We start from the raw sequence: 13,831 nt of genomic DNA on the forward strand, positions 1-13,831 counted from the left end.
AACTGAGACAAATGCTCAGTGACAATGAACACAGGTGGCTCATTGTGTGGCTCTCCTGGAGCAAGCTGGTGAGCAAATGCTCACAGAAGTCAAAGCTTGGGAGGCTGGGCGTTGGGGTAGAAGAGCAGCAGGGTCTCTTCAGATACTGCAGGGGCGTGTGAGTGGCAGGTTCAGGCCAGTGTGAGTGAATCCAGCCATGGTATTTTGTCAGGTCATGGCTTCCTGCTTCTGTGCTCCAAAGCCCATGCAACCCTGTTGCACTCTGCCAGAGCCAGTAAGCCTTGATCGTCATTCATGTATGGTCTGACATCTTCAGCCTTAGCTGTGGAGAAGAGGGAGGTGATGAATACAGAGAAGGATATGAAATAAGAACCCTAGGCAGGGGGACTTTCATGAACTTTGCTTCAACCATGTGAAGTTGCTGGTTTTCAATGTTTTTGCTACTTTGCACTATTTAGCAGGAGAACCTCCCTAGTGATTGATAGACAAGGCCATGAAATCTTTGCCTTGATAGCAGCTGGAAAGACAGAGTCAGATGTGGTACAGTGAGGTAGGGCATGGATTATCCATAGAGAGTGCACTTATGTGGCGGGTGATATAACCTCAAAGTTCAGCATCTGAGCTAGAACCAAGAGCCCCAGAGGACAGTGATGAGACACAGTGCTTGCTTGATACATCAAGGCTGGTGTGGTGGCACTGTGTCATGCTGAGAAGCCAGGCACTGGCAAGTGAGGTATGCCATTCTTAAGGCTGTGATATGAAAGTACTTTGTTGGGCAGAGGGACGGGGAAACTGTTAGGACACTGTGGGTAATGGCAGTGTGCCAAGCAACGGTGGAGAAGTCCCGCTAGGGATGTTTAAATTTCATAAAACAAGGAATAATTATTAGCATGAGTTTTCCCCAAAGATTGCAAAAGAGGCAATTTTAGGGAGATCATTTATTTATTAGAGTTCAGCTTTGACTGGACATACATATTTTTATTTGCCGAATCTGCCAGACTTAGTTGGGAGGTATAGGTGGGTGTCCTGCTTAGTTAGCGCAAGTTATCTGGGAAGAGGAGCCTCAATTGAGAAAATGCCCCATCAGCCTGGCCTATACGTAAGTCTATGGGTAATTTTCTTGATTAATGATAAACATGGAGGGCCCACTGTGGGTGGTGCTACCCCTGGGCAGGGGGTCCTGGAAATATAAGCAAGCTGAGAAAGCTGCAGGGACAAGTCAGTAAGCAGTGAGCTCCACGCCCTTCACTTCAGTTTCTGCCTCCAGGTTCCTGCTTTGAGTTCCTGCCCTGACCTAGTATTAGGCTGCAATCACAGGGGTACATAAGCAAAGCAAACCCTTTCCTCCTCAAGCTTTTGATGGTCAGTGTTTTATAGAAAACAAGCTAGGACAGAGTCTCCCAGGTTCTGATCTTAATACCAGAATGTAAAGGGGGTAAACATGGAGGCCAGAAGGGGGATTCTGAGGTCAGGGAAGTGGGCAAGAGAAATATGAACAATGAAATGTTAACTGGGGAAGAAGGGACCATGAAACAGAAAGCACTAAGCATCCATTACATCCATCCAGAGGCACAAGGACATTACATCAAGATGCAGCCAGCATTGCTTGGAAAGGTGGGCCAGGAACTAGGACAAGAAGATGGTTCAGAACCAGAAAAGGATGCCAGGTCTCAAGCTAGAGACTTAAGATTTGACAGAGAAAAAAAAAATGTCAAATAGAAAAGAGAAAGGAAAGCCACTGCAGAACTTAGGATTCTTTTCCTAAATGACTGAGCATTTGAGAGCATTTTTAAAGAAATGGGATGTAGCCATTCAGAATGCTTATAAGTGATCTTAAATTATATTGGAAATTGTTATGGTAAGTCAAATATTACTTAAATATTCTGTGATCCCAGTTATGTGGGGGAGAAGCACACCAAGCTGAGAATACATAAGCATCCTTGTCATAAAGCTGAGATAGATGTTTGTGAGGCAGGAGGAGAGTTTCATTTTCTTTTAAAATTTGCCTGGGCTTCGAGCTATCTATAAAAGAGCATGTGTGGGTCTGGAGAGATGCTTCAGGCAGTAAAGAACTTGTGTAAGCGTGAGAGCCTGAGTGTAGATCACAGTACCCATATAAAAAGGCGTGTACGTATTCTGTGATCCTAGAACTGAAGAGGACAGGGTGAGAGGGTGCCGAGGCCTGACAAGGCAGCTGCTGACATGTGGGTTCTACACATGGCTTCCCATGTCCAGTCATCTTCCCAAAGTCATCCACTGCAATCGGGTCTTTCTCGTGGAACTTTCTTTGGGACTGCCGGCCCCCAAATATGACACAGAGACTTCTTATTAATTATGAAAAGTTGGCCTTTAGCTTAGGTTTGCTCCCAACTAGCTTTTATAACTTAAATTAACATGTTTCTATTAATCTACATTCTGCAATGTGACTTTTTTTTTAACCTCTCCTTCTCTCTGTACATCCAGCTTGCTCCGTGCCTTACTGGTTGTGGTGTTAGTGGCCAGAGACACAGCAGTGAACAAAAAGGCCAGTCTCTCATGGACTAATCCTCTCATCAGGGAGACAAGGCAGTATACCTTATAAGCTTATAAGCCAGGGCTAAGAGCTGTGACGGTGCTAAGAACAAGATGCAGTGATAGTTCCTACAGCAGGTGTCTAAGCCAGCCCAGCCACAGAGAGTACAGGAAGACTTCCTGACAAAGTGGCATCAGAGCGCAGCGCCACCGGGTACAGTTGGCTGGGGCAGGGCTAGGAGATTAGAGAGTGGGAAGTGAAGTAGGGGCAACGTCATCTGCAGCAGGGATGACACTGACAAAGACTGGGAGCCACATCTAGTAATAAGAAGCAGCTCAGTTTGCCTGGGACAATGTTGTTCCGCCTTTTGCCTTAGTAAGATGGACGTGGAGTAGTAATGGGGATTCAGTGACAGCATTAAACAGAAGAGGGAGAAAATTGCACTTGAGCTTAGAAAAGTCATCCTGGCAGCTGCTTGGGAATTGAATTAAAGATCCAAGGTCAGAGGCAGGGGACCAACAAGGAGGATACTAGAGTTAAGAGTAGCCTGACCTGATTCCACAGCTGTTTAAATGAGGGGAGAAAGAGCCCAAAAGTAGTTGGTAGATGAAGTGGCCGTAAATCGTTCATTCACTATATAAGGAATAAGAGGGGTCGTTACCGGGGTGAACCATCCAGGAGGATGGTGGGCTCACCTCGGAGGAGACCCACTCATTCCTCATATATAAAGGTCTGAGCTGAGTGAATGTCCAGTGGAAGATTCTGGACTCAGAGTAGAGAATAGGAAAATAGGACTTGAGGTACAAGCCTGGCAGCAACGTGGTCTGGATGCATGAAAACAAAAGTCGCATTCCAGCAGAGGCATAGGGGTTGAGGATGAAATCATAGGCTGTGTGTCCGGGAGCCTGGAAGGGACTACTAGAACAGGGAGAGTGGCCAGGGCAGTGAATGTTATAGGAGTCAGGGATGGGGGCAGGGACTGGCCCCCAGCTCATGAAGATATCATAGGATGAGTTTCACTGGACAGAAATGTCACCATTGTAATTATCACCAATATTTTATAGCCTGTCTGACACATGTTGTGCTATGTGTGTGCCCACATGACTACATCACACACACACACACACACACACACACACACCACTTTTTTTTTTAATTCCAGAACTGGACATAGTAGCATATACCTTTAATCCTAGCATTAGGAGGCAAAGAGAGGTGGATGTCTGTGAGTTTATAGATAGCCTCATCTACAGAGCCATTTCTAGGACAGCCAGAGTCATATAGAGGGATCCTGTCTCAAAAATAAATAAATAAATAAATAAATAAATAAATAAATAAATAAAATAAGATGGGCAGTGGTGGTGCACAGCTTTAATCCCAACACTCAGGAAGCAGAGGCAGACCGATCTCTGGGAGTTCAAGGTCAGTCTGGTGTATTAAGAGAGTTCCAGGACAGCCAGAGCTGTTACACAGAGAAATCCTGTCTTGAAAAACCAGAAATAAACTAATTAAAATATAAACAAAAGAACAAAAATTAAGCCACATAAGAAGTTATTAGAAACAATGTGTCATAGCGTGTTGGGGTATAGTGAGTATGGTAGAGACGTTATGGTTGACTGTGGTGAGATGGGTGTGTGGCCTATGAGGGTGAGGAGCCTGGTGCTGTTGGGTTGTTTTAATTAGGGTCCCTGTAGTCATTCCCTACCTCCTCCCCTCCCCCAGCTCAGAACATCCATTCAGAATGACCTAGGCAGTCATGGTAAGCTTTTAATGTTCTAGACTCTACACTCTGATTGGTAAGCTGGTTGGCTGAGTGGTTTGAATGCCCGGTGTTCTTGAGTGGATGGTCATGCCACTCTCACAGCTGGAAGAATGTGCACAGTACCTGTCACCGCTTTCTTCTTTCAGTCTCTGACCTGGGAAGTCTCTTCCCAGCCATTTGTGTCGCACCTATGAGGCCTGCAAAAGTCCCACTTTGCTCCTGCTGGCTTTTGTGGGTTACACACTTCTTAAAAAACAGTTGCCATCGAACTTGTACTATTAACTTGCATGTCTTAAACATCTTTACTAGTTTACAATAAATTAGTAGCTTTATAAGATTAAGATTAGGTTTTTAAGTTTGAGCTTTAAAAATTACAAGTTTTGAATTAAAACTCTTTTAGTATGAAAATAAATCTAAACATTTTATTTATAAAAACCAAAACAAACAAACAAGCAAACAAACAAAAAAAAACCAATTGCCATTTGCTTGAGGAGCCTGGGGTTTGTTTGAGATTCAAGGAGTCTTGTAAAACGTATTCTTAACTCCGACACCCAGATCATCTACACCAAGCAGCTGTCTTCACAGGAAGTTGGGTGAGACGTGGTTGAACTTGGATTGGAAGTCTGGCCCATGCTATGATAACACCAAGCCCTGTGGAGAACTTCGCAGTATGAGATGCTGCCGTCTCCGGGGCATTTGTTTCATGTGTGTCTCACCCCAGCATGGTGGCCTATGCTCTGTGCAATAGATGCGCCCCTTGAGAGGGTTCGTAAGTGAAGTCTGTACAGCTACATTCATTTATTACATTTATTAAATGCACACGAGGAGCTATTATTTCACTTTACCAGGTTCTCCTATAATTAGAAAATGATTCCCAGTTTCATTAAAGGAGCATAATGCTTCTATATTGGGTCTTGTTTAAATGAGGTAATCTTGATAAGAAACAGACAAAATTACCAATCAGCTTCTACTCAGTAGTTACAGCTTAATTATGCCATGTTTCCTCTAGTAAGAACAGCAGAGCTTGTAACGCTGTCTTTCTTGCTGGTGCTCAGAACGTGTGACCAGGGAAGTCAGCCTGTTAGAGATACTTCGTGCATCTCACTGGTGGGAAAGTTTGCCCTTTCAAGAGGATCTTCGCCCTCTCTTGGCACAAGGGGTGCCAACAAGAGCTGGGGTGACAGGTGATGCTCTGCCATTTCTCACCCCAGAGCTCTGTGATCTGTGTGTTCACGTGTCTGCTGCCAGGTCACAGCTCCTTCCATGTTTTGGTTAAGACATTCATTCTTGTCTCATGATAGGCTTCTCAGCTGGCTGTAGGCAGGTGGTTTCTAAGCCTGTACTCACCCAAAGGCCCGACTGGGCAGGCCCAGCCAGAGGCCGATTGATGTAACTGGTGGCTATGGCTATCAGAAGAGACCTGGACAGGCGACCAGAGCACTCACATGACACCTTGTGTAGCTCTTTCTCCCTCAGTCTTCCCCAAGCTGATCATATTTCAAGATAGAGACTTCCTGGAATGAATATTCTGAGACCTGGGCTGCCGGCTTCCTATGACCTTGTCTCAAAATCCAAGAATGTCATTTCTACCAGACTGTGTTGACTAAATAATGAAGTCCAGTTGTAATTTACCTACCTAAGTGAGTTAGAACTGTAACCACACTGCCAGAAGGAACTGGTGGCCAAAGATTTGCCATGTTTCTTCAGAGGAGGCATGTTTTCTAAAAGAACAACATTACATAGCTGTGAAGGGCACATGAGTTGTGGTGGACAGTGTGAGAAGGCTGTAGGATTACAGGTGAGCCCCCAGAGTTCAGTGGGAGAGCTCCATGGAGAAAGCCTGTTTCCAGAGTAACCAGGCAGCATCCCACAGCAAAGCTTGTAACTATTGGCCATACCCCTGTCTTAGTTGCCCATATCACAGTCAGAGAAAATTAGAACTTGGCAAAGAGAGCTAAACAGCATTTATGTTTACCTGGAAGTTACCCCATGAATGTCATTCACACTGAATTTAAACTCACTTTCATACTGGAACAAGAGACACATAGGGAACCATGACGTAACATCCCTAAGCTGTGCATGATTTACTTGTTTTGAGGGGGAGATTGAGGTATCGATTTGCATTTTAGAGGTGCTAGACAAGACTAGGGAGTGTCTTATAGACTTGAATCAGACACTTGGTACTAGAGAAAAAGTTGTCAGATGCTCCTCTCAAGTTACAACAGTTTCCTTTGCCTTTCGCAGAAAACAGTTTCTACTTGAGCACCAGGGGTACCTGGGTCTAGGGAGCCTGGCCAAACATTTCCTGATTTCTCCTTCCTCCTGTGTGTTCCTCTCTGGATCCCTGGGAATCCATACCTGTGATTGTCTGCCCTGAAAACTTAAAATCAAGATGAACAATCAAGTCATGTAGCTGGAGACTGTGCCAGGAGTAAATTCTGCTTTGCAATATAGTTATGAAAGAATATCTCTGAGTCAGAGGAGATGGAGAAGCACATGGTGGCGAAGGTTACTACATGTCTTATTTGGGGCTGCTATGACAAAATGCCATGGGAAGGTTGCATATAGGCAAAAGAATTTTCTTACAGTTTTGGGGTCAGAGGTCCAACATGGTCAGGTTCTTATGAGGAACTTCTTTAGCTTCAGACTGCCCACTTTTATTGTATCTTCAACAGTAAGAAATAGCATAAGAAAGTTCTCTGGGGCCCTTTTGTGAAGGGTGCTTACACAAACACATTTAGCTCAAAGGTGGATGGATACACCATTAAAGCCCACTGCTATATGGGTGGCAAGCAATGAAAGTGGTCACCCTGGAGCTCTCTGCCTGGCTTTCAGGTAGCTTACAGGCTGAAGAATCCCCTCTTCTTAACAGTCCTTACTGCTTATATAACCCTGAGAAGTGAGGAGCCTTGGGAATCTGGTATGTTTCAGGGACTTCCTGGGACTCCAAGTTACTTTGAGACTTCCCAAGTCTTAAGAAGCTTTCCCTCCAGGGTGGAATATTCCAGTTCAGAATAAGTTGATATCCAGCAGATAAAGCATTGTGTTATGAGGAGAGTAGGGCATGTGGCTCTTGTGTGCAAAGGTACACAACAAACCACAAAGTTGCAGGTTACACGGGGTGCTGTGGGTGAAGAATAATGGGGACAGGTTAGGGTTAGGATTTCTAGGGCGACTAGCATCATCCTTGCAAAATGGTAACATTGCCATCATTAATTATGTGCTATCTCAAAGGCTCTTGAATTGCACGTTACTAAGGTTTATGTTATGATTTCTTTTTTACCCCTCTGAGCCCAACCTGCAGGCTGCCAGTGATGGCGGATCTCCTTACTGACCCTGTGCTCATGACAACTCTCTCTCTTCAGGGAAAGGAGACGTGTTTGGAGACGTGTTCTGGAAGGAAGCCACACTTGCACAGTCCTGTGCTAATGTTAGGGCCTTGACCTACTGCGACCTGCATGTGATCAAGAGGGACGCCCTTCAGAAAGTGCTAGAATTCTACACTGCCTTCTCCCACTCCTTCTCCCGGAACCTGATTCTCACATACAACCTGAGGAAGAGGGTGAGCTGGTGGATTTGATTCCTTCTGTGCTTTACCCTGTACACTTTGGATAATTGCTGGGGCTGGGATAAATCCTTTTGCTTTTACTTTATGTGGAGAAGTGTGTTCTGAGCCAACCCTGCCCATTGTTTGCTCTATAGAGCTTTGTCCTACAGTGGTGAGGAGAGCAAGCATGCTGGGCTAGAAGATGGACCAGTATTGGTGTAGACGGGCTTTTTTGTGTCAGTTTCTGGACTGGGTAGTTCCTAGAAGTGCCTGGACCTTCTGGTACTGTGAAAAGATGGGTATATGGTATATGTGGCTTGTCATCAATAGAAAGGCCTCTTGGAACCACAAGATTAATGACCATTGTGTCTGCAGTGATTGGGACATGCAGAGTGGGGTGAAGCCATTACCTAGCTGATTGGTAATGGTACTTTATGGAAATGATATAAAAGCATGTTACTTGAATTCAGCAAAGAAAGCCATGGAATTTGGCTGTCTGGAGGAGTTTTAAGAGAAGAAAATGTCTTCTCTGAAGCTATTTCTTTCCTATCATGTCACCTGAGTTTTGCCATCTCTCTCTCTCTCTCTCTCTCTCTCTCTCTCTCTCTCTCTCTCTCTCTCTCTCTCTCTCTCTCTCTCTCTCTCTCTCTCTCTCTGTGTGTGTGTGTGTATGGTGTGTATGGTGTGTGCGGTCCTTGCCTCCTACAGTTTCTCATGATAGGCTTTTCTCTTTTCTTCTTCTTCTTTTTTTTTTTTTTAAAGACAAGGTCTCACCATTCATCCCTCAAACTTTCAATCCCCCTGCCTCAGCCTCCCAATTTCAGACCTGCCTTTGTGACCGACTTCCTTGTGCTTCATCATCACGTTGGGTAAACACTAGCAGGTTCACTCCTGACCAAGGAGGTCTGTCCCTCAGAAAGGTTTTCATAAGGTTTCCCATGGTGGCATCATATCACCCCACTGACTGGCCTCTCACAGCCCTGGTTCCTGGCTGTAGTTGCATGCCTGGTTTGTGCTGGACTTTCTCATGGCCAACACTGATCTTGTACCTCTCCCAAACCTCAGGTTGGTCTCTGGGATCTGTTGCTTTTGCCTCTGCTTTCCAGTATGAATTCATGTTTTATTTCCTTTCTTGTGGATCCTGGCAGAATCTTCAAGGCCAACCTGGAACTCTCAGGATTCTGGGGAAGATCTCAAGGCTCTCACAGAATCCTCAGGACCTGTGGGATTCTTAGCTACTTGCATGGAGCCTTCAGGGCACAAAGCCCCTTATTCAGGCCTCTCCCACAGGCAAAGGCTGAACTAGCCTTTCTGCCCATGTCTGCCCCCACCAAATAACTCCTTTAATGCCTGTGCATCTCAGCACACACCTCATCTGCTTGTGCCCATGTGACAGAAACTTAATCCCAGCTCTTCCCACGGCCCCTCCTCCCTACACCCGTCCCCGTGGTCTGAGCTGCCACTCTAAGGATGTCAAGTAGTTTCTTCAAGCATAATGTGTGTGCTTAGAAATATTTCCCCTGTGTGTGACAAACTCCTGCTAGCCATTCAGACTCTGAAAGATTCATTGCTTCATTAGGAATCTCCTGGTGCCAGATGAACTGGACTAGATAGAGAAAACCAAAGACTATCTCCCTGCAGGTGCCCAAACCTAACAGAAGCATTGTATGGGCAACATAATGTCAGTCCATTAAGTTAATACAGTCAGTGATTGTGACTCCCCCAAAGTGTAGCAAGAAGAAGGAAGTGGACAGCTAAGGAAGAGTCAGAGGACCATGTGCAGCGAATGGGTCAAGTGTAGAGGATATGATGGCATAAGGGAAAGGGCAGGCAGTCTGCTAGGAGAGTGTTTCAGCAGAGTCTAGAGAAAGAAACCTGAGCCTAGCCCTTGAGTCCCTTGTGCAAGTTTTGTTAAGACCAGCTTTAACTATGCACACAGTAGGTCACTTCCTGCTCAGTACCTCAGGTGACATTGTCTTGAGTATCATGCTGAGAGACCTGGGAATACCACAGCATCCTGCATCCTCAGTGCATAACTAGCTACAGAGCACCTACAAGTCATGCAGCATTTAATGACAAGGGGGAAGATATTGGGTCCTGGGCCTCTCTTTCCCTAGCATGCAATATGAGATGGTAGGGAGAAGAATCCTCCAACTCCTCAGTTTGAAGTCTGCCTACCCAACCTCCAGGGTAGGCTGGGCACTGCTGGAGAAGTGTCCCGCACTTGTCTGCTGGCTGGGAACATGATGCTTGACGGAGATACTTTTAGCCAAATGGATTCTCTTAAAATCTATTTTTTTTTTTTTTTGTTTATCCCTTCTTTCTGTCAAAGCCAGTTGATTGTAATCAGCTTTCAGTGTTGGTGATATGGAAAAATTATGAGATTCGAGTTATTTGGAGGAGTAATCACTTTAGAATAATTATAGATCAAATAACAACAAAAACCAATGATGCCTCTGGTTGGATTATTTTTGTGCATGTAGAGTGATTGACAGCTCTGGAGAAGAGGAACCAGAGCTGTGGATAGTCCAGGAACATCCTTTTAAGTGACAGATCCCCAGAGAAGAGGAGCTTTCTCCTGTGTATGGGGGTATTTAGGGTCTCTTAACCTCCCCTCCCCACTGAGGAGCATCATGGGAGGAACTCATGCATCTGACCTCATGCTGCATGACCTGTGAACTTTCTTGCCATCCCAAGCCATTCTAAGTCTGGTATTGAGCCAAAGGAATTTTAGTGGCAGCTTTGTGTAAAGAGCCATTCTTTTCTTGGAAAAAGAGACTTGTCATTTTGGTGCAACCATTGTCATCTCCCATTGTGTCCTTCTGCGAATTAATTCACGGTTACACAGGGCACTGGCGATGAGAACATAACATGCATGAATTATCCTTCTAGCTACATTTTTTTTTCTGATAAAGTGAAGTTATTCTTGTGGCTGTTTCTAGCTTGGCAAAAACCAAGTGAATTATGTTTCTAAGAGTTCTGGGGACACTGTGCCATCTCAGCATCTGTCTGGGGATTTGTCTCATCCACATCATCCCCCTCCAGCTCACAGCAAGACTCTGAGCCAGAATGTGCCTCAGTGGCCAGCCCATCTCCCTCCATTGTCTTTACTATCCTCTTACTATAGATAGGATGTTTTTAGAGAAATGCCAAAGAGCTGGCCGGGGAAATGAGAAAATTAGAATCCAGATGATTCCCAGACCAGAAATGTCTGCTGGCTTCCTCTGGCCTCCATATTCTAAGCCTTAGACCTCAGCCCAGGTGGATAAGCATATTCCCCAGGGGTCAGCACTGTTTTAGGGTACAGATCAGGAAGGTACTTGCCATGTCATTCCGTCCTACAAAGCCATGTAAGGTAAACTTGGAGTCAGGCCTAGAATCAGCATGGGACCCTCTTTTTTTCTTGCTATGAGTTTCAAGACAAAGGAGACTGGTTTGGATCCTGCCTCTGCTACTTAATTATTCTCTAGTTATAAACCAGTAAGAAGACCTTCTCATGTTGAAGATGGAGAAGTTGACGTGATAGCATGTACTGGGTGCTTAGAGACACAGCCTAGGACACAGGGTTAAGTTGATCTTTACTGTTTCCTCTTCAGTAATATTCCACACATTATCATCATGTGCCTTTTCACGGAGGGAACCTTCTGCCTCTGCTCAGAGGTTTTGCCCTGCAGGGCACACTATGGATAGCAGTAGAGCTATGTTTAGACTGCAGGTCTATCACCAGGGAGTGAGGAGAGTCTGGCATCCATGTCTCTTCTGAGTGGAGTGGCCTGTGGAGAGTCACGAAGGGAAAAGAGTGGAACCATCATCCCAAAGCCTGGCTAGGGTACTGGGTCCACCAGCATCTTCCTGCAGGCCCTGAAGTCATCCTCAGCAGGCTGCTGAGAGTAAGAAGATGTCACCAACTCCAGGAGGGTGCAAGCAACAGCACTGCTCCAGTGGTGATTTATGTTAGCTCTGAAATCCTTAGAGCAGCCGGTGGCATTACCAGGCCATTGTCTTTCCTCAAGCAGTAACCCAGGAGGCTGTGCAGAAGAGATTCCTCTTCCAAGATTACCCAGATACTGACTGACAGGTGCTGAACTGCCTCTGTACCTGTGTGCCCCATGACTGTGTAGCCCTGGGGGGTTGGTACTCGGCCTTTCCCACTGGGACATCCTTTAGCTTTCTTGGGGTTGTTGGCTTGAGGGGACAGCCTGGCTGTCTCCTAAGTATCTCCAGTCACTTCTGCTTGCGCCAATGAACTCAGAAGCAATGAACCCTATCAGACCCCAGGCTAGAGGTTAGGACACCACCAGAAGTGCACATGGAGACTTATAATCTAGATGGTATGATGGGGAGCAGGCTGACAGATCCTCTTCAGAGAGGCCCTGCTTTGGGGCTGAGCTCCTGTTTGAATGTAGAATTGTTGCTAACTAGCTGGGCAACTATTGGAATCTAAGCCCCTGCTCCTTCATTTGTAAAAAGAAGGGAATATTTAGGATGTAGTGACTCACAGCTATAATTCTAGCAGTTTTGGGAAGGAGGCTGAGGCTGGAGGATTGCTGCTAGTTCAAGGCTATCCCGGGGTGCAGGGAAAGTTCCAGACTAGCCAAAGCTATAATGGGAGATGTCTCCAACAAAGCAACAACATCAAAAGGGAAACAACACAATGGCTTTCTGATTAATGCTGTTGCCAGTTTTGTGCACATTGAAACAAAGTACAACATGGTATAGCAGAGCTGGGCATGATGTCACATGCTTAGAATTCTAGCACTTGTAAGGTAGAGGCAGGAGTATTGCCAATTTGAGGACAAACTGAACTATAGACTGAGTTTGAAGCCAGCCTGGGCAATTTAGTGAGACCCTGTCTAAAAACCTAACACAATAAAAGTAACCCATCCCTGTGGGAGGCACCCTGTCCACATTAGTCCCTTTTTCTGTCCCTGTTACCCATCCCATCTCTACTTGAAGAGTTGGTCATGCTTGGTCCCTTTGCATTAGGAGCAGATCTGTTTCCTTGGTTAATGATTTGTGTGGGCTCCACATCCCTGGGAGTGGAGAAGAGGTGTCACCTCTTGGTGCTCAGGGATTGATCATTAGGACAGTAGATCAAATGTACCACAATTCAAGGATGCCAGCATACAAGCAATTAGGTAATTACCAGCAGCCAGTGCCAGGGATAATTGGCATGCAGGTAATTGGATGGGCGCTTCTCATCCCTGAGTGTAGGGCTTTCCTTTCAAAGCTAATATTGTTGTGTATGCAAGTAGTTTTTTTGCAGTGTTTGCTTATGATAATTTATATAAGGAGGGATTTTTTTTATTATAATTAAGGCTCAACCTGGTATGTTCGGGAAAGAGCACCAGTACTTTCAAAACAGGGGCTTTCTAAAGCAGAGGTTGCCATGGTGAACGGTCTTGAATGCCATGTGTACACTTCTCCACCTTTCACCAAAAGACATTTTCTTCTGCAGAAGAAGAGCTCAGAACCTAAGAGGTTTGTAGAGAGCTCTACTCATAGATGGTGTTGGGAACCCTCTGTGTACTTCCTTGATCTTGAGGAGCAGTGGTAAGCTAAGAAGACAGACTATAAAGCCAGGTGCTTAGACAGCACCTACTTTCCTGTTGAATGCTGGGCTCTTAAATGATCTCTGCATAGCCAATACTTTCCCTGTCATCCGCCATCGCAAAGGCTTCTGTGAAATTAAAATCATCTATTAGCCTGTCAAGCCAGAGGGATAATAAAATCATGGTGCTGGAATTAGAGGTGGCAAAGGGGGACTGGCAATGGGAGCGACACAGCTGTAATCTTTGTGAAACAACACAATATAAATCAAAATTAGCCTCCTTTCTTCTCAGCAGGATCAGGACATGGTGCTGGGGACCTGCACAGTCTTTCCTGGTTCCTGTTCTTGCTAGGAACACAGCAAACATAAAAAGAGTCTCCCATGACCCTGGGAAAGACAAGGAGGTCACTCTAAATTATGCCATCTGGGCTGAACTTAGGAAATGTCACCTCATGGCTA

At 45.4% G+C, this 13,831-nt stretch overlaps 1 protein-coding gene across 2 annotated transcripts in view; it reads left to right on the forward strand.

Moving 5' to 3' along the window:
• Positions 1-13,831, forward strand: part of Kcnh1 (potassium voltage-gated channel subfamily H member 1) — a 263,443-nt gene that overhangs the window by 188,703 nt on the left and 60,909 nt on the right. For both annotated transcript variants that reach the window (XM_051186665.1, XM_051186666.1), the window contains exon 10: positions 7,640-7,836. In XM_051186665.1, the coding sequence (XP_051042622.1) occupies positions 7,640-7,836 (197 nt within the window). The remainder of the gene's footprint in view (positions 1-7,639; positions 7,837-13,831) is intronic.

The sequence above is a fragment of the Phodopus roborovskii genome, unplaced genomic scaffold (genome assembly GCF_943737965.1).
Source record: "Phodopus roborovskii unplaced genomic scaffold, PHOROB, whole genome shotgun sequence".
In the NCBI taxonomy this organism is placed as follows: domain Eukaryota; kingdom Metazoa; phylum Chordata; class Mammalia; order Rodentia; family Cricetidae; genus Phodopus; species Phodopus roborovskii.